Source organism: Petaurus breviceps, unplaced genomic scaffold (assembly GCF_028583685.1).
Source record: "Petaurus breviceps papuanus isolate PSGF00001 unplaced genomic scaffold, PetGlider_PUasm1.0 115, whole genome shotgun sequence".
Lineage (NCBI taxonomy): Eukaryota > Metazoa > Chordata > Mammalia > Diprotodontia > Petauridae > Petaurus > Petaurus breviceps.
Genome location: NW_027185612.1, coordinates 116,288 through 141,589, shown reverse-complemented (window position 1 = coordinate 141,589; position 25,302 = coordinate 116,288). Strand labels below are relative to the sequence as shown.

The window sequence follows — 25,302 nt, the reverse complement described above, 5'->3', positions numbered from 1 at the left end:
TCAAATAGCAAAGCATTTAATTAAGACAGAATAGCAAAGTAAATAACAAGGGAAAATCAAGTCATTGAATCACTCTCAGCCTCCCCATGCACAAAGGGGTATACTTCCTCATAGACTGCCACCCTGACAGAAGAGGATCTACTCCCCAGATGACTGACACCCCTAATGTTGTTCTAGAACACATCATGATTCTATCTTGCAACAATAGGTAGTGCCTTACTGGTACAATTTTAATTAGTTCTAACATTTAGAGCTATCCAAAAATGTCATGGGCTGCTTCTGGAGACACTAGATCTCTCAATGGAGACCACTTGCAGGGGATTTTTTTTTCAGATATGGGTTAGACTAGATGTCTTCTAAGGTCCTTTCTCACTCTGAGATTCTGTGAGTTTACGAAGGTAAAGATTTTTGTGGCCTTTAGTCAAGGATATATTCCATCCCCCCCTTGTCCTTCATGGAACAGACAGAATGTGAGAGGGAATAGGTCCTCAACTAAAGGTCACAAAAATCTGGGTTGGATTAGATGTCCTCTAAGATCCATTCCACTTGTAAAACCTAGAATCTTCTGCTTTTGCTAATTTTATCTAAACACTGATTGAAAGTCACATCACTTTTCCAGAACCTTCTTGCATTCCCTACTGACTATACATTAAGTCTGAATTCCTTTTGTTTGGCATTCAATATCTTCCCTGATCTATCCCCAATATACTTTTCTATTTTCCCCCTCTTTGCTGGTGAGCAAGACTGATGTCCTCACTTTCTCTCCCAACAAATCATACCCATTTCCCCTTCCTGCTTTTGTATGTTCCATTCTCCCCAAATATCCTCACTCATTTCCACCCATTCAAATTTAGACATCCTTCAAGAATCAGTTCAAGTCTATTTCCTTCATAAAGCTTTTATTAACCATGCCTGCCAGTGATATTTCTCCTTCCTCTGAATTTCGGTAGCATGTTATATCACTTGGCCCTAGTTACCTTTTTGCCTAAATATGGTTTATCTCTCCAACTAGACAGTAAAGCTCTTTGACAAGCAGAGCCTCTGTTTTCTCTTGTATCCTTCAAAAGGCTTAGCAAAGGATAGAGGTAGTAGCTCAAAAAAGACTTCCTTGAATTAACTCTTTAGATCAGAGTGCCTCTATCAATTTTCATTTGTGACTCTTTGTGGGGATCTCAGGTGAAGGGAGAAATGGAAGTCAATCAATTCCTTCTGCTATTCACTCAGAATCTCAAAGTTAAAAAGAACCTCAGAAACATCTAGTTCTATTTGTACCTGAAGGATTCCCTTCTTCCATGGCCCACATGAATGGTCATCTAGACTACCTAAAGACTTCCATTTCTATTTTTGGACAGCTCTAATTATTAGGAAGTTTTTCTCTCTGTAACTTCTACCCACTGGGTCTCATCCCGATTCCTGAGGCCAGGCAAAACAAGTCTTATCCCTAGTTCATGACAACCCTTCAAATAACAATCAGTGCCACTCATATTTGCTTTGTAGTGTGGCTATTTGGGCACACATTTAATTCCTTCCCTTAAATTATAAGGATCTGGAGAGCAGGGGTCATACCCTATATCTTTGTGTCTTCCACACTGCCTAGTATGGTGTCTCAAACACAGCAAGTACTTGAAATTTACTGAATGACATTTGGCCATTTATCACTTTTTTTTTTTAATTCTTCAACTACTCACCCACCTGAGACCTGCTCTCACTACCATCTGGCCTCAAACTGGCTAAAGGAGAGCCAAGACATTTTCAGATATTTGTGTCTGACTCATTGGCTGGAAACAGATATGTTATCTTCTCTTGGCTAAGGATACATAGACCTTCCCCCTTCCATTTCATGTGGTCCTTACAGAGGAGTAGACTTAGAGAACTTATTCAATTAGCTGAACCCAGTCAATGGGCATAACACTGAGAAAGGCTATTCTCAATCAGTGGTTCTCAAACTTTTTAGTCTCAGGAACCCTTTACATTCTTAAAAGTTATTGGGGATCCCTTGTGGAGTTTTTGTTTATGTAGGTTATACATACTGATATTTTTACCATATTAGAAATTAAAAATCTTAGTATTATTGTGAAAAGAGTTTTGACATATAAACCCTCAAAAGGGCCTTGGGAGGGGTCCCTAGACCATATTTTGAGAACCACGTTTCTAGAGAATTCTAGATCTTGCCCTGGCTAGTATTATCCAGGATGAAAGAGAAAGGGTAGGGCAGGACTGATGAAAGGCCTGGGAATCCATTCCCAGTCCAATCAAAGCTTGATAAACCAATCCTTATTAAAAATCTTTCAGTACAGGGAGGCCAGGGGCCAGGGTACAATCTCTCTATCTTAAAGTGATTTTAGGAGCAACATTCTGAACATCAGTCATCATTTTCCAGGCTTAGAGACTGACATTGACTGATAGGGTTAAGTATAGACTGGTCCCAAGACATCTGCTGTCATTTAGTATGATGTGGTAGAAAGAAAACTGGATGTCACTTCTTGTCCCAGATCTGCCTCTAACTTGATTTGTGACCTTGGTTAAGTCATTTCATTGGGCTTTAATTTGCTTTCCTGTAAAATGATAAACTGGACAAGACAATCCCTAAAGTCCCTTTTCCACTTCCAACATTCTGTGACTAATACTCTGACAACATTTCTGATCTCAGCTTTTCTTGAGTTACGTTTTTTATTAAAATTGGAACATGACAAAAGCAAACAATGAAAATAAAGCAACTTCGGATAAAACTGGATTCTAGTTAATTTGGGTTTTGCTATATGCAGCCAAGCTGGAGAAAGCCCCAGCACCGTGAACATGTCAGTGTTCTAACACCTGAAGTCTGGACATCCCCTTTTATTTTGCTGCAAGAATTCCCTTTGTGCAGCAATTGGGAGTCTGGGAGAAGCAGAGAAGGAGACAAGGAAAATGTTCAGAAGCTGCAAGCTCAAAAGGGGTGGCATGGAGGGCTACCTTCTCACTGCTCCCCAGGCAACCCCCTTCCAGAATGGGAGAGAAGCAGGGGTCAGAGTGCAAGGGAGGGAAAAGTACTTTTTTTTTAAAATAAATGCATTGAGAGCCTCAGGGCACTTCATCCCACCCTCAGTGGCCTTATTTTTTTTTAATTTTTTTTTTTGCAGGGCCATGCAAGACACAAACACAAAGAATGTGGCCCCTGGGGAGTTAAGGCCCTGGGGCCACATAAGATGCACACATAAAAGAGGGAGTCAAGTGGTGCTCTCTAAAAAAATATAACAACAACAACAAAAGAACCGCTCACCAGGCACCATGACACGTTAGGATCACTGTCCATAACTGTCCTCAACTGTACAGATAGCACCAATTAAGAGAGCCCAGGGGTCAAGGGGCAAGGGAAGAACCACAGAACTGTGGCTGACATCTACTGGACCCTTGGGAAGAGTCCACCCATCCCTCTGGCATAACCACTCTACCCCCTCTTTACTACCCTGCTCCCTAGAGAGGCTGGAGTAAATCCACGACAGGCCCTCAGGCAGGCCAAGATCTGACTCCAGGGAAGGCTTAGCCCCTTTCTCTCAAGCAGTCAAATCAAGGTGCTGCTGTATCAGCTCTTGCGGAAGGGGGTGGATGGAGCCCAGCACTTCCTCCCTCCCTCGAGAGCTCAGTGAGATCTGCACAAATTTCAGCAGCATTGTCTTCAGTCCTGGGATGGACACTGTGTGGACCATCTGCTCTCCAATTTTCCCCACCCACAAAAGGTAACCACAAGTACTCCTTGCTGGTCCTAATGAAGGTGGGCAGGAGAGGGCCAGGCTGAAGCACTTGCTCAAATGACTGAGGTAGGACAGTATGGTGGAACAGCACAGGCACTAGACTAGAAGTCAGGGGGACCTGAGTTCTGGTCCTACCTTGTGACTTCAGGTAAGTTGCTTAATTTCCCTGTGTGTCAGCTTCCTTATCTGTCAAAGGGGCATAAGGCTATCTTGATCCTGATCCATCACCTGCATAGGTGAAGATCTGGGGTATCTGATCCAGTGGACAAAGAAGGAGGTGGTGAGGGTGAAAGGAGGAAAAGAGCCTAGAAAGTGCTTTGGGAAAGTCTAAAGCACTATTCAAAGACAAGGTGGTGCCACCATTTTAGATCCCATCCCTTAACACATCCCTCTCTGTCTCCCTTTTTTCTGTAGGGACTCTCCTACCTGCAGTATAAGTGATTGTCCCTTCAGGCCTAGATGGGCCCTGGGGATCCCTGGCTCACCACTCCCAGGTGCAATGCTGTTTAACAGGTAATCCTGGGTTCACTGCTTCCCTTGCTCTGGATCCATGGTCCTATCCAGTAAAGGAGGGAGCTACTGGAGGGTCCCCTCCCTATCCCTTACTTGATTAGGTCTGAGAAGCATGGCTGGGGTTGAGGGCTGACCCAGGCCCAGGAGCACCAACCACTTCTAATTTTACAGGTGTTCAGTCTAAGACTTTTGCACTATCACCTTCTCAAACTGTTCCTGACTCTTGGGCAGGGTTCTACTGTCAGCCCCTTTGGTCCATGGTCCACTAGGTGAGTGAAGACCTGGGCTCTCCATTCAGGCTGGGCAGGGTGGATCAAACATCCATGCCCAGCTTTCAAGGGGCTTGATCTGGAGTGCAATTAAGGTCCCCAAACCCCAGGACCACATGAGGGGTATGAGGAGGGAAAGAGTTACCAGTGATTTTTAATACTTCTATCTGGTTCCCCATCCCATGCTTCCCCAGAGGGCTTCAACCCTCTCTCCTTCCTCCAGCCTCATCCCTCACTAGATTCCCCCACCCTATCCCCCATATCCCACCACCAATACCTACCCCAACCCCCCACCCCTCAGCACTGGCCTAGTCCCGTTCCAGTGCCTGGTGGGGCCGAGAGGTCCCAAGGCTGGCGCTATGCACCCGAAGATGGTCCTTGAGTGATTCCTTATACCGGAAACTCTTGCCACACTCACTACACTGGTAGGGCCGCTCGCCTGTGTGGATGCGCTGGTGTTTGAGCAGATTCTGCTTCCGGATGAAGCTTTTGCCACACAGGGCACAATGGAAGGGCCGTTCACCGGTGTGTAAGCGTTGGTGGTTCTGTAGGTGCTCCTTGCGGCTGTATGTCTTCTCACACTCGGAGCATTTGTAGGGACGCTCACCCCTGTGGGTCATCTGGTGGCGGATCAGGCCTGAGTGGCAATTGAAGCTCTTCGCACATTCAGCACACTCAAAAGGCCGATCTTTGGTGTGGCTCCGATGATGAATCATCAGGCTCTTTCGTACATCAAACGTCTTGCCACACTGAAGACAGAAGTGTGATTTGTCTTGTCCAGGTGAGAGGAAATGGCTCCGCTGGTGCTCACCAGCTAGGCTGCTGCTATCACCACCACCACTTTCACCTGCTGGGCTCCCTGGAGGGCTATGGAGACCTTCACAGAGACCCCGTTCCCTTGGGACCATTGGGAAAAGATCATCTAGCATCCCAACAACTCCCCGGCTGGGTCCCCCACCTGAATTCTCAGGGCCAGGGAGTGGGGTAATATTTTGTTGGTGGGACTGGTGCTGGGGTACAGGTAGGGTAGAACTCTTGACCATCAGCAGCCCATCTCCTAGGACAGAGAAAAATGATTGTACAAATTATAACAATAATAATGACCCTAAGCACTTTACCCTTTCAAGAGCTTTCACATAGATTATCTCACTTGATATTAATAACAACTCTATGAGGTAGATAGTATGTATGTATTATTACCCTAATAATAATGAAATACCTGTGGTAATGCTGATCTTATGCCTCCTGGCATGGAAGTGAACCTAGATTTCAAAGTTCAGACATTCTGGAAAGAAATTTGGAAGTGTGCCCCCAAAGTTATTAAACTCTGCATATCCTTTAACCTGTCTATCACTATTGGGTCTATACCCCAAAGAGATCAAAGAAAGAGGAAAAGGACTCATATGTACCAAAATATTTATAGCAGTTCATTTTGTGGTGGCAAAGAATTAGAAACTGAGGGGGCAACCATCAATTTGGGAACGGCAAAATAAGATATAGTATATGAATGTAATGGAATACAATTGTGATGTAAGAAATGATGAAGAGGATGGTTTCAGAAAAACCTGGAAGGACCTGTATAAACTGATACAAAGTGAAACAATTTATAAAATAACAACAATATTGCAAAAATAATCAGCTTTGAAAGACTGGGTAACTTTGATCAACACAATGACCAACCACGGTTCTAAAGGACTCATGATAAAACATGCTATCCCCCTCCAGAGAGAGAACTGATTAACTCAGTACAGACTGAAACATTTTATTTTCTCTTAATTTAATTTAATTTAATTTCCTTCTTTCTTTTTTTTTTTGGTGGGGGGAGGAGCATTGCTAATATGGGAATTTGTTTTGCATGATTATAAATATCTGTAATGGGTTTTGTTTCTCTTGTCTTTTCAATGGGTGGGGGAGGAGGCGAAGGGAGATAATTCAGAGCTGAAAATAAAATTGAAAAAAAAGTCTATGCCAGCACAGTGCAAGCATTGGTGGGAATCACTGATCTGCATATGATTCTAGTATAGGCCTGACAATGGACTGTATCACTGTCATTGAAGGACCAGTGCTAAGGACAGAGAGATGCATCATTGGGTTAGCTAAAGGGTGATGAATTTTTCAACTACAGCATCTCACCAAAAAACTATTTATAGAACTTTTGGGAGACCGACATTTTTCTGCTGGCCAGAACACAGCCCCAAAGCAGTGGGGTTTTCCTGCTGATAGGTAGACTTAATAAAGATAGGAAATGGGACTAGCTGGGTGGAGAAACTTGCCTCCATAGTTTACCTTTTGTTTTGGGTCAAATTCCTTTGCTTGCTACACCAGAGAAAATCTTGATGATAACTATCTCTTAATTAGATAGTTTTCTGTATTACAGGGTTCTTATCTCACCTCCATGTAAGGGTATGGAGGAAGAGACTAACTCATTTTAGGACTACAAAAAATCTGGCAACAATAAAAGGTTTCTAAACACACAACAACCAAAAATTAATTCGAAATCAAACACATAATGAATCCAAGGTGTTTCTGGCATGGTTTGCCCATGTTGCATCACACAACTTCACTGCAGCTTTGGTTTGGAACACAAAGCTTAGGCACTTTGCACTGTGTATACCCTCAGGCTATGCAATGTTGCTGAACCTGGAAAGGGGGTCAAGTGTTACAATGGCACTTAAATTAAATCTGGGCATCTCCTTTTTCAGAAGTTATAATTTAGCTAGGTAGCACAGTAGATAGAGTACTGGATTTGTCATAACTTAGGAATGAGTTCAAATCCAGGCTCAAACATGTATAAACTATGTGACCCTGGGCAAGTCACTTCATCCTGTTTTCCTCATTTGCAAAATGAGCTGGAGAAGGAAATGGCAAACCATTGCAGTTTCTTTGCCAAGAAAACCCCAAATGGGGTCACAAAGAGTCAGACAAAACTGAAATGACTCAACAATGACAAAAACAAACTCCATAATGGGCATAACGCTAACTGCCTTTGAGATCGCCTATGATGAAAACTAGAGAAGGTTTGTGGACCAGTATTCTTTGACATGGGGCTTGGCTGCTGCCCCCATGACCCCTCACTCTCAGCAAGGGCTGAAAGTGGCCTTTTCTTGCTGGAGCTCTAACAACTAGCAAGTGGGAGAATATGAAACCAGAACTTACTTATCTCAGTGCAGAATTCTAGAAAGATGTCAATCCCTCAGCCTCTAAATGTTACTCTCCAAGTAACTGACTGGCCACTCCAATCCACAGCAAGATCTCTTCCTCCACAGCTGCTCATAACATTCAGGAAGACCTTTACCATGTCAGCTTAAGCCTCTGCTCCCATGTCCCCATGGGGGTATTACTCACCGGCAGTGGCATCAATAGCCATGTCCCTTTCCATTGAATCTGGTGGGCCCCAGGGATATGGCTCCTCTTCCTGTTTGATCCATGATAGAATGTCGTGTGCTGAGATCAGAGATTCTGGGCATGTCACACACACACACACACACGCACGCACGCGCACACACACACACACACACACACACACACATACAAAAAGTCAGTGTTAGATTTGGCTGACTCCTAAGGAGCACCCCAGCAAAGTATTCAAAACTCTTGTCAGCAAACACCATTTCAGCATTAAGAATGGGTTACAGTTATCATTCTTTGAATATATTTTCCAGATTTGTTCTTCTAAAGTGCATTCACAAATATGATCTCATTTAATCCTAGTGACATCCCTGTAAAGTTGGTGGAATAAGGACTGTCATCCACATTTGACTCAGGAGAAAATGAGGGATCAGAGAAGTAAGACTTGACTTGCTCAAAGTCAATAGGGCTTTAGTGGCTTCTGACCCTCAGTCTCATATTCTTTTTTTCTTTTTAATTAATTTGTTTATTTACTTTTAGTTTACAGCATTCAGTTCCACAATCCCTTGAATTTCAAATTTTCTCCCCCCCCCCATGGCAGCATGCAGTAAAACAGAACCTACAAACACCTTCACATTAAACATTAGTCGGATTGTAAAGGTTTATAACCAATGGAATGAACAATGGGAAACAAGACAAAACAAGAAAAAGAAAGAGAGCAAGTAGTTTGCTTCAATATGCATTCAGACTCTGTAGCTCTTTCTCTGGATGTGGATATCTCTTTCTGTCATGAGTCTTTTGGAGTTGCCTTATAACCTTACATAGCTGAAAGGAGTCTAGTCTATCAAGGTTAGCTGTCACACATACATTGTGTCTGTGAATGTGTACATCTTTCTCCTGGTTCTGCTCTTCTCTCTCAGCATCAGTTTATATAAGCCTCTCCAGGTTATTATGAAGTCTGTCTGCTCCTCATTTCTTATAGCACAATACTATTCCATTACATTCATATACCACAACTTCTTCAGCCATTCCCCAATTGATGGGCATCCCCTTGATTTCCAATTTTTTGACCCCACAAAAAGAGCTGCTATTTTTTTGTACATACAGGTCTTCCTCCCACTTCTATGATCTCTTTGGGATATAACCCTAGAAGTGCTGGGTCAAATTCACTTATTTAGAGCCCTTTGGGCATAGTTCCAGATTGCTCTCCAGAATGGTTGAATCAGTTCACAACTCCATCAACAATGCATTAGTGTTCCAATTTTTCCACATCCTCTCCAGCATTTATCATTTTCCTATTTTGTCATCTTAGCCAATCCGACTGGTGAGATGTGGTACCTCAGAGTTGTTTTGATTTGCATTTCTCTAATCAATAGTGATTTAGGGCATTTTTTCATATGCTTATAGATATATTTAATTTCATACTCTGAAAACTGCCTGTTCATATCCTTTGACCATTTATCAGTTGGGGAATGCTCAGTCTCATATTCTTTCTACTACACCACAGAGGGAAAAAATGAGTTGATAAGAAACTTTAGTGCTTTGAAGAACAGAGAGGAGGAAAAAGAGAAAAAACAACTGACTCCTGACAGTTTCTAGGGCTTGATTAAAAAATAATAAGCAGCAATAAGGGAAAAAAACAATATATATCCTAATGGTTCCCTTAAGGCAGAAGAATCTTCCTCAACAGGAAAATGAGGTCAAAAGAGTATGGAAGAGCCTATACCCTGGGAAGAGCACTTGCTTTGGAGTCAGAAGACCCGAGTTTCAAATTCTACTTGAAACACCTGTTACTGTGTGATGCTGTTAGCAAGTTACTTGACCTCTCTGTCCCTCAGTTTCCTCATCTGTGAGGGAAACTCTTTTGGGAACCACGGGATATTTCCACTGGTTTCCAGGTTTTTCATGTTGTAATTTAAAGAGTAAACAAACAAGAAACAAATAAAAACAACAAATCAGCAGCAGCAAACACTACAGGATTGAAGAGAAAAGTCACTAGTAACAGCTGCAATTAAAAAATCTTAAAGGTTTAGCAAATCATGATGAAGACTGGATTAAGATGTTGCTTTTTTCTTCTGTCCTAGATGAGGGAGCAGTTTCCTTATCTACTAATCAAAACAATTAAATCTAGGAACTACAAGGAGATCTAGAGTCTTCTCTGGCTTCCTCCTTCTGCAAAATAGAAGGATATAACTAAATTTTTGTAACTGTAAAGTAATATACTTCTAAGGTACCATCTCACTCTTCTATCCTAATGAATTGTCAGCCAGAAGAGTTTCTATGTATCTTTTATTCTTCCAGAATATGCCTTCTCCAAAAGTTTCCCAAGTAAAATTCTATATTAGAATTAGGATCAATTACCAAAGAGGGAAGTTACTCTCTGACACGGACATGTACAGAACCATTAAAATTTCTTTATTTTGTCCTGGCTGCTTCAAAATGAGAGATCAGGTTACATTAAGCTCTACAGTTAAATGAACACAGCAATGTATTGTTCTGAAGATTAGAATGGTAGGAGTTGGGAAATCTAAGTTCAAGTTTAAGTAGCCCTGACACTAGTCATGTGACCTTTTGCAAGTGACTTAACCTTTCTGAGCCTTAGTTTCCTTTTCTGGAAAATGAGGAGTAAATGATCTCTTAAGGCCCCTTCTCTTTCTGACATTCCATGATTCTCTAATTTTTATGAAATCTCTTCATGAATGTTGTAAATATTCATGCTTAGAATTTCAGTCTAACTTACTCAAAAATCAAACTGTAGCTGCTCTTTACTTTAGCTATTTTGAAACAGCCTCTTGACCAAATCCATTAAAATCTCATCACCCACCAGACTTTTATGAAAATGGGTTTAACATACTAGCTTATACTTGGTATTCTGGAATCAATGAACTTTTCCTCACCTGAATTGGGGTCTGTGGGAATGTCCCTTTCCTCCAAATCCTGCTGATCCCATACACAATGTTGCTCTTCCTGCTTAATACGGGATAAGATGTCCTGGGTAGAAATTGGAGAGTCTGTTGTGGGGGGAAAAAAGGCATTAACTTGTTTCCTCATTTCCCACTTCCTATTAGAGTTGGTTTATGGACATCTCAAACCATCCCCATTTCCCCTTTTGAGGAATTAGAAACAAACTGAAGCAAGACACAGTTCAACCTGAGAGGCAAGTTGAATGGTGTCCTTTCTTTCTAGCCTTATCTCTCTACTTGTGCTCCACTCTAGCTAACTTGTACCACTTGCCATCCCTTTTACAAATTAACCATTTTCTCACTCCACATCTTGGCTCAAGTCATTCCCATACTTGGAATGCCCTCCTTCTATCTCCCCTTTTTGAAATCCTACCAATTTTTTAAGACCCAGTTCAAATACCATTTCATCCCCTGATCTGGTCAGTAAGACATGGTCTTTCCTTCCTCAGACTCACTATTTTGCCTTTTTCATTAAATTTTGCAATATATTGCTGAATATCAGTATGTGTTTCACACCACTCTGTCCTCAAGCAGATTGTGACCTTCATGTAAAGGAGCAACAGTTCTTAATTATCTTTCCATCTTCCTCAGTGCCTAACTGTGCTTTGCATACAGTAGGCATTTTATTAAAAGACTGATGAATGAATGGTAACTTTCCGGCCAAATGACAGAAATTGCTCCAATGAACCACAGTTCCAAATTACTTTTATTTTAGCTACTTTTGTTGAAAATGTTTCAAAAATGTATTCTTAAACAATATGTATGATGGATGTAATTCATTATTAATATGAATTTCTAAGGTCCCTTTTTCAAGCCCTAAATCCTCTTGCCCAGTTATTGATTATATTGTGCTTTATACAGAGATGTCCTTGGACATTACTGAGGTGCACAAAGCTATATGCCCCTACCCCAAATGGCCTTGGGCTGCTGTGCTTTTTTTGTATGGTTCTTCGGCCAGGTTTTATAGTCCTCTTACTTCTCCACTGTCATTCCTCGCTGTTATCAGTGTGTCCTGCTGCATCTTTTTTTTTTTCTATTTATAGGTACTGATATATAGTTTTGACACATGAGGCTCTTCTCCTATAGTATTTTCCCCTAAAAAACAGGTAAGCAAAACCACTTAACATAGTGATTTTGACTGATGATACATTCTGCTTTCTATTTTTGAAGTTTATTATTTTCTATTTTTCTAATTTATCATTTGTTAACAGGAAGGAAGGATGTATGCTTTAGTCATCAGAACCCCAACTGTGACCTGAGTTTTGCTGCTTTTTATTGTGGTCTTCATTTAACGTTGTTTTCTTGGCCTTTCTTCACCATGTACCAGTTCATGCAAATCTCAGGTTTCTGAATTATTCATATTTGTCATTTCTGACAGCACAGCATTCTATGCCAAGATTTGTTTAGCTATTCCCCAATTGCTGGGCACATAGTTTGTTTCTAGTTCTTTACTATTTAAATAGTGTTGCTCTGAATATTCAGGTAGAAATGGGTCCTTCTTTCTGTTACTGACCTCCTTTGGGTATAAACTCAGTAGTGGTATTTCTAGGTCAAAAGAGATGAAAAATTTAGTAACTTTTCTCACATAACTCCAAATTGTTTTCAATAAAGTTTAGATCAATTTACAGTCCCACTAACTGTGAATCACAGCCTCATGGAACTGCAGAGCTGAGAGAACTCAGAGGCCACAGATTAACTTGTGTATGAAAGGAAAGGAATTCTCACCAATTCCTACATGACAAGTGGTCGCCCAGCCTCTGATTACAGACTTGCAAGGTGCAGAGCCCCCACCTCTTAAGGCAGCCCATTCCACTTTGAGACAGCTCTAGTTGTTAGGAAGTTTGCTGGAGTTTTTTTCTTGTTGCTGATTTTTTTAAACATCAAGACCAAACTGTCCTTTTTGTACTTTTTATCCACTACTTCTGGTTCTGCTCTTCATGGCTAAACAGAACAAACTGACTTTTTCCCTCATATGACAGTCCCCTTTTCTTCAGCCTAACATGCTGTTGCCTTCCTCCAACAGAACAATGACGTTCTTAAAGCATGGCACCCAAAAGGTCTCATGAGGTCAGAGTATAGTGGGATTATCATCTTCCTAGTCCTAGAAGTTATACCTCTTAATGCAGTTCAGACTTTCTGAGCCTTCTTCCATCTTTATTAATTTGATGTTAGATACAGAGCATTTAATTCTAATAAATAACTAACATTTATATAGCGCTTATTATAATTCCCATTTTATGTATCAGGAAACCAAGTCAAACAGAGGCTGAATGACTTGCCTAGGGTCATATAGCTAGTAAATGTCTAAGGCAAGATTTGAACACAGGTCTTCCTGATTCCAGGCCCAGTGCTCTATTCACTCTACCACCTGGGTAACTATTTATTAAATGCCCATTTATTAATGTGCCAAGCACTGATGGACATAGTCATTAACTCAACTGTTCCAATTTGTACTTCTCTAATTATTAATTCTTTTTTTTACATAGTTACTGGTAGTTTACACTTCTTTTTTGCAAAACTATTCACATCCTTTAACCAAATATCTACTGGGGAATGGTTCTTGATCCATAATAATTTGTGTCAAATTGCTCTAGGCTTGGGATTTCAGACTTTTATTACAGATGTCTAATACAAATATTGTTTCCCAATCCATTTCTTTTCTTCCAGTTTTAGTTCCATTGATTTTGTTGTTGTTTTCTTGAAAAAAGCCTTTTAAATTGAATACATTTGAAATAATTTACTCTGTTGTTTATAATCTTCTGTATCTGATATATTCTTAGGAATTCTTCCCCTAGCCAGTTGTGAACAATGTAACTTCCACTGGAAGATGACTGAAAGAACTACAGTACATGGCAAGGATGGAATGCTATTTCACAATGAGAAATGACAAATATGAACATTTTTTTTTAAATGGCAAGATTTATACAGACTGGGGTAGAACAAAATAAACAGAAGGAAAAAAAACAATGTGTACCCTGACTAAAACATAAATGAAAAGGTCAAGAAAAGGAAGCTGAACTCCAAATAAAAGCAAAAGTCCCAGAGAGCAGATAACAAACACAGCAACCACCTCATGGCAGAGAGTAAAGGGAAGCAAGGATGGAACATTGTCTGTATATGATATGCTTGTATACACTGTCAGATGTAGTTGTTGTGTTGGATGTTTTTGCCTGTTTTTCGTTGTCAGGAGGGTTTATGTGGAGGGAGGGGGGAAGGGAAGAGTTGAAATTACTGTGATGTAAAGACAAAAGGTATTGGTGAAATATGTACATGTACATAACATAATCTTCCTTTGTCTTCCTTTCTCTTGTCCTATGGGTCTTCTATTCTGTGCTGCCATAATCTGTTAACTTGTCAGAATGATTTCTTAGGACATATTGATGTTGAGAGGCTTGAACAGGGGCAAGGCACATGGCTGTTGACATTCATAGCATACAAAACTTCTCAACACTACTGAAGCAGCTGGGAATAGGGTGATAATAACAATAGTTGACATTTATATTACACTTTAAGGTTTGTGAAGCACTGTTATTTCATTTGAGTCTCACAACAACCCGAGGAGGTAGGTGCTATTATAATTTCCATTTTACAGATGAGGAAACTGAGGCTGTAAGAGGTTAAGTGACTAGCCTAGAGTCACCCAGCTATTGAATATTTGAGGCAGGACTTGAAGTCATATCTCCCAGACTTCTAAATCCAATGCTCAGTCCATGTGGTCCTTTAGCTGCTTAATTAGAGTTCTACTATGGCATTTAGGTCCTCAAATCCATTGGCAGATTTCTGGTAGATGACATGGTGGATGACTGAGACTAGTCTTGACATGGAGAGAATGAAGTGTCGATACTGGAGAGAGAGTCGGGCATGAACCATGATCAAAGGAACGGTGCCTTCGTAGATGTGAAAAGAACGCCTACCTGTGGGGCAGGACCAAGGAAATCAGGGATGTATGGCAAACCCAAAGTCATCTCCCTAAAGTGTGTTCACAAATGTTTATCTTGATTGCAGATCAAGGCTTGGATGCCCTGGTAGCTCCACAGTTTCATCCCTCTGGGAGCACATAATGATGGCAGCTTGGAAATCAGACCTAGTGTAGTACTATTTGTCTGAACTAAGTCAGCTGAGTTTGCTTCCAGGGGCCTTGAAGAAGAAAGGTCCCTTGGGTGGGAGGTAAGAGCAATCGGTCTTTCTTACACAAATACCTTGGTGAAGGTCTGGGGGTAGTTCCCCACCTCTCCTACAAAATGAAATGAATGTGACAACTATTATCCTCTGCTCTGAGGCCATTACCACTTACAGGATATATAATCCATCGTTGAACTTGACAGAACTCTGACCTTTAGTGAGACTTCTACATGTTATCAATAATATATATCAATATGTTATCAATAAGCTTAGAGTTGAAAGGTGCCTTGTAGGAAGTGACTGAGCTTCCCCCATGCCTGATGGTGCCTCCCCACCTTCTTTTCTTCTCCTTAAATTCAGCAGATATTCTTTCTGCTCACTTACCAGTGACAGTGTCTGCAACAATTTCTCTTTCTTCTGAGCACCTCTGAACCCTGGCACACAATGGTTCTTCCCTCTTCACCTGCGAGGAAGCAGCTGGTGCTTGGATCAGAGCTTCTATAGCTAGGAACAGAGAATTGCATTATATTATATCATTACTTTCTCCCTTGTAGTTTTTCTAAATTATAATTTCCATGATGGAGTTCAGAATAGCAGCCAGCCGGCAGAACCACAGAGGGAACACATACCTAAACTGGAATAACAGAGTAAAATGGGGAGTAGAATCATGGGGGATCCTGTACAACAAAGAGAAATAGAAATGGGGAGAGGTCATCCTAATAATGCATGACATTTATAGATCATTTTAATGTTTGCAAGGCATTTCATATGCAAGTTTTTCCTTAGAAGCTCCTAATAACACCCTGGGAGGTATGTGACACAGGCATTATTAGTCCCATTTGACAGAGGAGGAAACTGAAACCCAGAAACTTACCCCTGGTCATAGATCTACTTAAAGCCAGAGGTGGTATTCAAAGGCAGGTCTCCCATTTCAGTGGTCATTTCAAGATACCACCCTGCCTCTCAAAAAGGGAGAAGATCAGAGGAAGGGTGCACCAAAAACAGGAATAAGCATGAGCAGGACTACTGGACCACTTATAATTCAGTAAGTACATTAGTTAGAGCAGGGTTTCCTCACCCTTCCTTGTGTCAGGGACCTTTTTGGCAATCTGGCAAAGGTTACAGACCCTTTATATGAATAATTTTTCAAAGTATAAAATCAAATATATATGAGTCCAAAGGAAACTGATTATATTTAAATACAACTATCAAAATGTTTTTAAAAAATAAAAACCAAGAACTGGGGTCCTGGTTTGAGAACTCATGATTTAGAGTATGATGCCAACAAAACTGTAGGTTTCATCCCCATGAATGCATGAAGGCCCTGTTCTTTTCCCCAACCAAAGAGTGTCTCCCTGGTACTGGCTAGATTTCCTGTAAATGCACACTGTCAATCACAAAGCAGACAGGTAGAGAGTGTGGTGCTACTTTAGCACAAACACATTCCTTCTATAGGGAAAAGCACACACCTTTTTATGGTGGCTCAGTAGCAACAATTTTGTAGAGGTAGCTGGAGGCAGGTAGATGGTACAGTGGACAGAGTACTGATCCTGGAGTCAGGAAGGCCAGAATTCAGATCTGGCTTCAGACACTTACTAGCTGTGTGACCCTGGGCAAATCACTTAACCTCTGTCTGCCTCAACTACCTCTTTCCCAAAATATAAAATGGGGGTAATAAAAGCATCTACTTACCAGGGTTGTTATGAAGATCAAATGAGATAATAATCATAAAGCACCTAGATCAATGCCTGGCATATAGTAGGTGCTTAATAAATGCTTGCTTCCTTCCTTCCTACATGAAGACAAGTCAATCCTAAAGCACCCAATGCATTGCATGGAAACTTAAAACTAGATCACATTGTGCTGAAGAGTTACCAGAGAGTAGAAGAAGGGGAAGGGCTGGGGTCACAAAGATATAGTATTTGGAGAACCCCCTATCTACTCTCTTGGGTAGTGGTGGGAGCAAGGTTTAAGAGATGGAGGTGGCTTGTGTCACAGGGCTGTCTGAGACTGTTTGATCTCATTTCTCTTTTCATCCTTTCTTTCTTCTATGCCCTGCTTCCCATAGTTTCCAGCTCTTCAGTAAGTCATTTTTTTTGGTAAAAGGGTCTTGGAAAGTAGATGTATCCCTAAAGCAGTAGCCATTTTGTGTGGCCTAAAACTCTTAATTATAAGCAATCAGGGCTAGGAAAATCCACTTAAACCAAGAAGTAACGGAGCTTTCTAACTGCTGGACACATGCCTATAGAGGTGCTCACCTGTGCTAGGATCCATTGGGATTTCTCTCTCCTCTGGGTTATGTTGTTCCCACACACATGGTTCCTCCCTTGGTTCTACCCGAGACTGGGCATCTGGCTTGGGCACTGGATTCTCAGCACCTGTGATCAAATTTTATGGGAATAAATGTACATTCAAGAACATTTACCAAGTGAACTACATCCAAGGTAACAATACAGACAGCCCACCCTCTGCAGGTTCTATTCATGAAAACTCCAAACCAGCAAAAGCAAATATATGAATCAGAGAAAAGTTTTTAAAATTGCTATAGAAATGGTCAAATTTCCAGCAGAGAGGGCAGTCAATCTTGGAGAAAACCAACTGATCAAACTGACTGGCTAATTCTGAGTCTACTGGACTCGAGAAAAGAGGCAGAGGGGAGCAGAAAGGTCTAACTAATGAGAGCACCTTATTACCATATCCTTCAAGGAAGATCACTGCCCTCACCCATGGGAAACAGCTGGCTTTAGAATGAGCAGCCTATCTGCTTTAAGGACACACAGGCATGATCCTCACTGGGAAAAACCCCCCAAAGATATAATTCTTGGAACCTCTACTCCTCTTTGAAAGAGACATTAGTGTGATTAGATATTCAATTACAAAACCTAATTACTTTGGATTGACTTGCTAGGGACAGGAAGACCAATTCTGAATTAATGATAAGTCCAAATAACAGAATACTATTTCAACAGGGCTTTTAGTTATTCAAACTAGAGCAACCAAAATATTAACAAGGAGATATCTTTAGAAGCACTGCTTTAACAAAGAAATGAGACCTGGAAACACTTGTTTGAATTGATGCAAAACCAAGTGAACAATTTATAAAACAACAACATTGTAAAGATAATTAACCTGAAAGACTTAAGAATCTTAATCAATGTATCAATGATCATGATTCCAGAAGTCTCATGATGAAGTATGCTCCTCATTTCCTGAGAAGTGATAGACTCAGGATGCTGATGGAAACATAAAACTTTTTGGATATGACCAATGTAGGAATTTGTTTTGTTTGACGATGCATATTTGTTTTAAGGATTTTGTTTTTCCTTTTTTTTTTTTTTGATGGAGAGGGAAAAGGTTGGAGGGAGAGAAAATAGATTTTTGTTCATTGAAAACAAATGAAAATTTAAATTTTTTTAATTTGAAAAAAATAAGACATTTAGCTAGCATTTGTATGTGATTAATTATTTACATGAAAAATCATACTTCTAAAGTGTTTGGAAATAGTTTATTCTCTTAAGCAGTTTCAACATTCCTCTGGAAATCCTTTTTTCCACTTATAATTTGCTTAGTAAATCCTTCATTCAGAGATATGGCAAAGATAAATGTCAACCCAGTGTCTCTGCAAAGGATCACAAATTCTAAATAAGTGGGATCCAAATTAATAGGATTTTACTGTACTTTAAAATTGCTAATGGTATGGGACTGATATAGCAGAAGATACTATTTTTATTAACTCTATTGTAATTACTATATCAATTTTAAACAAGTTGTCCTCTAAGATATGCTAGGTGCTTTGCTTACAGTATGAATAGAGATTTGGGTAATATCTTTCATTGATATAGGGCTTTATACTTTTCAAAATGCCCCCAAAGGGGAGGACTCTACCCATGATTTCATCGGTTTAGGGAACTCCTAGTGAGGAAATACCTTTTACCAATGCATATCTACAAGTATTCTGCAATTCACAGTTTTAGAGAGCTGAAAAACTGAGTTTAGGTGTATTGCCCAAGATCACAGAATCAGGATGCCAGAAAGACCACAAGGAACCCAGGCCTTCCTTTCTCCCAGCTTGGTTCTATATTCACTACACAATGCTGCCTTTGTCCATAAACATAATCTTTATTTTATCCTTAAAACATCTCTACCAGGTAGAAAGGAATTTCCCATTATACAGAAGAGAATACTGAGGCCAGGTGAGATAGCCTAGATCAAGGTTAAGCAGTGAGCCAGTGACACAATCAGGACTAAAAAACAATTATTCTGATCCTGATCCATTGCTCCTTCACGTTATCTTGGGATTTCTACAGCCTCGGTCCAGCACAGACAGAAAGAGAAGAGAAATGCAGCTTTTACCTAGTGACATTAGGGTTTTGTAGTTCTCCTTCACGAGGTTATTGTAAAGTTCTTTCTGCCACTCATCCAAATTCTTCCACTCATCCTCAGAGAAGTAAACAGCTATATCGACAAAAGTCACAGGCACCTGAAACGGTAAGTATCCTAACTCAGTATCTCCAGGAAGCACTCTCCTCCAGATCTTCCATTACCCACTTCCTGCCGGAACCAAGTGCGGAGTCTGTTGTGAGGTCTTCTACAACATGGCTTCAGGCTCCCACCTTTCCATCCTTATTTTCCAATGTGTACCTTCCACTCCAGCCAGCATCCCTCTCTCTCACCAATCTAGCTTCTGTGACTTTGTTCACATTACTCCCCTTGGCTGGAAAAATTCCACCTTATTTTTTTTTTCCATTTATGTACGTCCTATTCATCCTTCATGACCCACCTCAAGTCCCACCTTTTCCATGAACTTTCCCTGACCATTGCAAATCACACTGAACTCTCACTTGCAATTATTTCCTGTATTATTCATTTTAATTGGTCAGCAAGCATTCATTAAAGGCTTACTAAATATAAGGCACTGTAGAAAGTGCTGAGTTTATAAAGAAAAGCAAACAGGAAATAGTCCCTGGCCTCGAGGAGCTCACATTCTAACGGGGGAGACACCACATAAATGTCTAGGCCTATACAAGATATATGGACTAGAAAGAGGAGGGAAAACTGACATGGGACAGCACAAGCAGTGTGTGGAAGATGACAAGGTAGGGACAGGAGCACTAAGAACAGGACTGGAGCTGAGTCTTAAAGAGAACAATCCAAGTAATGGGTCCGAGTCCAAGCACAGAGACAGGCAGACTGGGCCCTTGAATGAAAGGCTACAGGAGGCACATTGGTAGCTCATAGTTTGTGCAGGGGAGTGAAGTGTGAGAAGGCTGGAAATTTAGGAAGAGGCCAGGTTACAAAGAACTTTAAATGCCAAACAGAGGCCTTTATATTTGACCCTGGAGGTAACAGGGAGGCACTGGGGCTGGGGTGGGGGAGGTGACATGGCTTTATCTATACTTCAGGAAAACCACATTGGCAGCTAAGCAGAGGATGAATTGGAAGGGGGCAAGACTTGAGGCAGGGTCAAAAGTTAGGAAGCTCTTGCAGTAGTCCAGATGAGATGGGATGACAACCAGAACAAAGGTTGTGACTGGATGAGTGGCAAGAAGGAGACTAGAATGTATGAGAGTTGTTGGGTAGGTAGAAATAAGATTTGGCAACTTTCTTGAAAATGTGGGGCCAGTGAAAGTCTTAGGAATCAAAGAGAGCAAAACAAGGCTGCAAGCCTAGGTGATGGGGAGGATGGTGGGGACTTCAGCAATAATAAGGAAGTCCAAAAGGCAGGAAGGTTTAGGGGGAAAGACAGACTTTAGCATGGCAGCACACACTGCCCTGCCTTACTTAGCTTTCTGTATAGAGTGGGCCCTTGAACAAAAGGCTACAGGAGGCATATTGTTTTTGGAGTCCAATGTGATTAAGGTATGGTATCAATTCTTGGAAGTGCTTTCAATCACCCAAGCACAACGAATGAGGCAGTAATCAGGTTAAATTGTAGGTCAAATCACCTCCAAACAAGTAGTTATAGGTTTCTCATTGGAACATGGAGAACCATATATATTTATAAATAAAAGATATGTATCATCATTATATACATAAAAGATTTATCATCCATTTCATACTCATTTTTTCATTTTTTCTATTCTTACTATGGGAAAATGTACATGTTTGTTCAGTTCATAATAGCAAAAAAGGAAAACTTAAAAAAATCAAACAAAAACAGAAGCTCCTAACCCTAAAAATGTATGTGATCTCACTCTGGAAGAATGCTACACGAGATCTCAGTTGTATTATAAAAGTTAAGAATTAATCCTATAATAGTGTCCTGAAGATGGGCAGTGTTCTTAACTCCTCAAAGAAGGCAGAATCAGTAGGTGGATCACTGGAAAGGTTTATGGTGGACCCACAGATGTGAGAGTAAGAAATGAAGAGGGGCACCTCTTTGGCTTGGGTTTATCAATGACCAGACTGAAAGTAGAAGCCAATTGTTCCATGAAGTTACCTGACCTGTGGATCATGTTTAGTAATTGTTTAGTATTTCTAATTGCTATTCCTAAATTGTTTAGTGACCGTAAGTGGAATGATGCACTTTCTAAAAAAAAATCATTGCTGCTACAAAATAAAACTTCTATTTCACAAGGTCCTATAAGGATGAGTGCTGGGAACTGCTTGAGGTATGGGAGGTCTTTGCTGAGCTGGCAGGGGGAATTTTGCTGGCCAGAGCCTCTGTTGTAGTTGCTTGTACATTTATTAAATGCTTTGGCTTATCCAAGGATGTGCTAGCGTTGCCTCAAACTGGTTGGAGAGAGAAAATTATTAAATTGTCAGTGTGAGCATTTATGCCTTGGAAACCAACAAACATTACAAAATCAGGGTTTGATGTACTGTTTTGTTGCTTGTCTAGACTTTAAAAAGTGATGGAGAGAATGTTAACAATGCAGATTAAACTTAAAAGTGTGTCATGTGAACATCTCCAACCACCCCTTTTCTGAGAGCTAGTTATTAAACATTTACCAGCATACTCCTGTGTGTCTGGAAGATTTGACTAAAAAATAACAGTAGATTGTTTCTCTTCCACATAACTTTGAGCCTTTATTTCCACTTAGAGATCAAGGCCATACAATATGAATTCTTAAAATTTTTCTTGTGCTTCTTCCCTCCCATTTTAGAGGAATAAATGCCCCTCCCTCCTTGCCAAGGCTAATTCCTTTCCATGTGCCTGTAGGTTCCACCTCCTTCAGGACCTTATACCATCAATTACCTCCTTTTTTCCTCAGTCTCTCCATTTAAATTTGTCCCTTTTTTGCCTATAAACATGCTTAGGCTACCCTATCTTAAAAGAACAAAAACACACTTTCCCTTGATCTTTCTACCCCCTTTAAACCTCCAGCTTTACTTTTACAGTGAGATTTTAAAAATTATATAATTTTTACTTCTATTTCTTCATAATCTACTTGCTCTTTAGTCAAATAAAATCTAGGTTCTCTTCATTCAATCCATTCTGCTCTCCAGTACCAGATTACACTTCCTAAAATGCAGTCAGGATAATGTCTCCAACACCAAAGTTGGCAAATGTGTCCAAGGCCATGTGGCCCACTAAACTCCTAAGTGCTGCCCAAATCAGATTAAAATGCAATTGGGAAAAATTTAACAGAATAAATAAAAATACAGATAACATTAAATTATAGAACTAAGTAAATATTTGGGCCATAGGAAGCCTTCGGTTAGTTTAGTGACCCCCCATTTCTATTTGAGTTTGACACCATTGTCCCACATCACCCCCTCAGAGCCTCAGCAGATACCTGCTGTCTAAAGAATAAAATAGGCTTCGATCAACTTTCTAGTCTTACCTTTCAGTACTACTCTACACATACTCTATGTATTTGTCAGTCCCAAAGGAGTCCCATCTGCTCAAAAAGAGGAGTCTGACCCTTGTTCATTTTATAAGCAATAGGGATCAATGGTTTTGAAGCTATGGAGTATCATGATATTGCTTGCCTGTTTCCCCCCACCACATAACATGGTTCATGGCATACCTTGGGGACCTCTCCTTTGCTGCCTGGGGGGAGACGGAGGACCCAGAAGTTCCTGTTTCTCAGCAGGTTTTCCATGTTCTCCAGCCTCCTCTGGAGCAGCCCGTACTCCTGGAGCAGGGTGCCTAGCATGGCCCACTTGCTCTCCATGTGGTTCCCAAACTCCACTGCCGTCTTCTCACAATCAGCGAGCTTTTTCTCTGCCGTCCCCGTCCGCCCCTCCAAGTTCAGCAGCTGACTGGCCTGGGCATCTACCTTCCTCTCCACAGCCTGAATGGCAGCCACCACAGTCCAGAGAGAGATCTCAGCTGTGGGCAGCTGGGGTTCCCTCATCATTCGGTCAGGGTAAACAGGTGCCCTCTCTGGGAAGGTAGGAAATTGGAAGGGCATCGGACGCCTGGTGTCCATGTCCCATTCTTGAGCCTGATGACAGAGGACGAAAAGAGATGGATGAGGGTGATGATCTTTTTGAAAGGCAAGAGGCTGGTCCATGTAAAAGCCTTGGAGCAGGAGTTGGCCATTCAGCATCAGATGCTTCTCACCAACATCACACACCCTTCTCCTTGCTTACATCACTCAGACTTCCTCACACTCCCTGCTTCCTACAAGCTGACTCCATATTTCTACCACCTTTAGTCCTCTAAGAATCACCACCACCTACCCCCAGCAAGACCTTTAGCTCAGAGTGTCCGATATTCCTGTCTTTCAGTAGGATGGCACTTTCCCTAAAACCTGGGCATAGACATTTATACTTGTCTAATATCTTACAATGCCTTTTAAAGTACATCTATATCAACCTGCCTTTTCACATGTGCCAGTATGTTGGCAGTGTGGAGAGTACAATAAGTAGACTAGCTTGATGACAGCAACAGATGAAGGATAAATTACTTTGATCATATTCTATTCAACAAGGCAAGGGATATATATGGGATACATTTCAGAAAGATTTCCATCCAAAATGGTTAAAGGAATTAAAACACCTGCACTTCTCACCCCCAGACATGTTTAGTACTTTAAGAGTCAGGCTTTGGCTACCTGGAAAATTCACTTATTCAAGGAGGCAATTCTCTTCATCTAAGCACACACATGCAAGCATACATACATACAAAAATACATACCCCTCTTAGCAGCCCAGGTGATAGGAAAGTCACAGATACTAAGGCAATGGCCTTTTGCACCACTAAATGGTCTGCCAGCACCTAGAAACCAACTAATCCCAGCTCTCATCCCACCTTGCCCCTACTTTAGCTCCTCAAGGTGACTCAGCTTGCATTCTGCCGGGTCAGGGAGGAAAAAGGAAGGAGAAATAGGTAGGAAGGAAGGAAGGAAGGAAGGAAGGAAGGAAGGAAGGAAGGAAGGGAGGGAGGAAGGGAGTGAGGAAGGGAGGGAGGGAGGGAGGAAAAGGGAGAGGGAAAGAGAAAGGGAGAGGGAGAGAAAGAAGGTGAGAAGGAAGAGAAAGAAGGAAGGAAGGAGGAAAGGGAAGGAAGGAAGAGGGAGAGAGAAAGAAGGAAAGAAGGCAAGGAGGAAAGGGAAGGAAGGAAGAGGGAGAGAGAAAGAAAGAAGGAAGGAAGGAGGAAAGAGAAGGAAGAGGAGGGAGCCCCGGACTGGGCCTGGGCAGCAGCCCTGCCACATCCCCCCCCAGGCCAGGGTGTCCTGGACCTAGGGCCCCGTGGCCCTTGCTCAGGTGCGTCCCGAAGAGAGGGCAGTGCCCCCCGCCCAAGTAGTTAGCCGCCCGTCCCCCGCAGCCCACACCCGGGGCAAGGCGGGCCCAGCCTGGCGGGCGAGGTGGGGGCCTGCCTGCCCCGGAGGCTTGAGGCCTAATGCTCTGCTGCCAGCCCCTTCCTCTCGCCGAACCTCAGTTTCCTGCTCTGTAGAATGGGGAGGGGGGGGGCTTCTCTAGGGCCTGGCGGGGGGCTGACGGCGGTGGCTTCCCCGCCCACGGCTGGAGGGGGGCCAGAGGCCGGGACGCTTCCCCGGCGCCCCCAACTCCCGGGCGCCGGCCTAGAGGGGGACGGGCGGCTAACTACTTGGGCGGGGGGGGGATCGGGTCCGCACCTGCATGGGAGGAATGCCCTCTGCCATCTCCCCTGCTCGCGGCGCGCCGGGCTCCTGGGGGCAGACCTCGTCGGGGGGCAGCGCCTGGGCCCAGCTCCAGCTCGCGCTGTCCAGTCCCAGGCCCTGGATGGCCAGCTGCTGGGGCTGCGGCCGTGTTGACACAAACTGCATCCTGGGAGTCCTGTTCCCCTCTCAGGCCGGCCAGCGAAGGGAGGAGCGGTTCCCAGCCTCCTTCCCCCTCGCCGAGGCCGGACAGCTCCATCTACAGCCCGTAGGAGCAAACAGTCCCCCTCGGCTCCCCCCTCCCCGCGGCCCGCGCGCCCGCCTGCCT

At 42.1% G+C, this 25,302-nt stretch overlaps 1 protein-coding gene across 1 annotated transcript; it reads right to left on the bottom strand.

Annotated features, from left to right (window-relative positions):
- Positions 1 to 25,302, bottom strand: LOC138157493 (zinc finger protein 282-like). The gene is made up of 8 exons (XM_069083113.1): positions 24,972 to 25,302; positions 22,920 to 23,339; positions 19,300 to 19,426; positions 17,205 to 17,324; positions 15,331 to 15,450; positions 10,759 to 10,872; positions 7,859 to 7,972; positions 1 to 5,570 (listed from the first exon to the last, which is right to left on the bottom strand). The coding sequence occupies exons 1-8, from the start codon at positions 25,140 to 25,142 to the stop codon at positions 4,822 to 4,824; spliced, it is 1,935 nt and encodes a 644-aa protein (XP_068939214.1). The 5' UTR covers positions 25,143 to 25,302; the 3' UTR covers positions 1 to 4,821.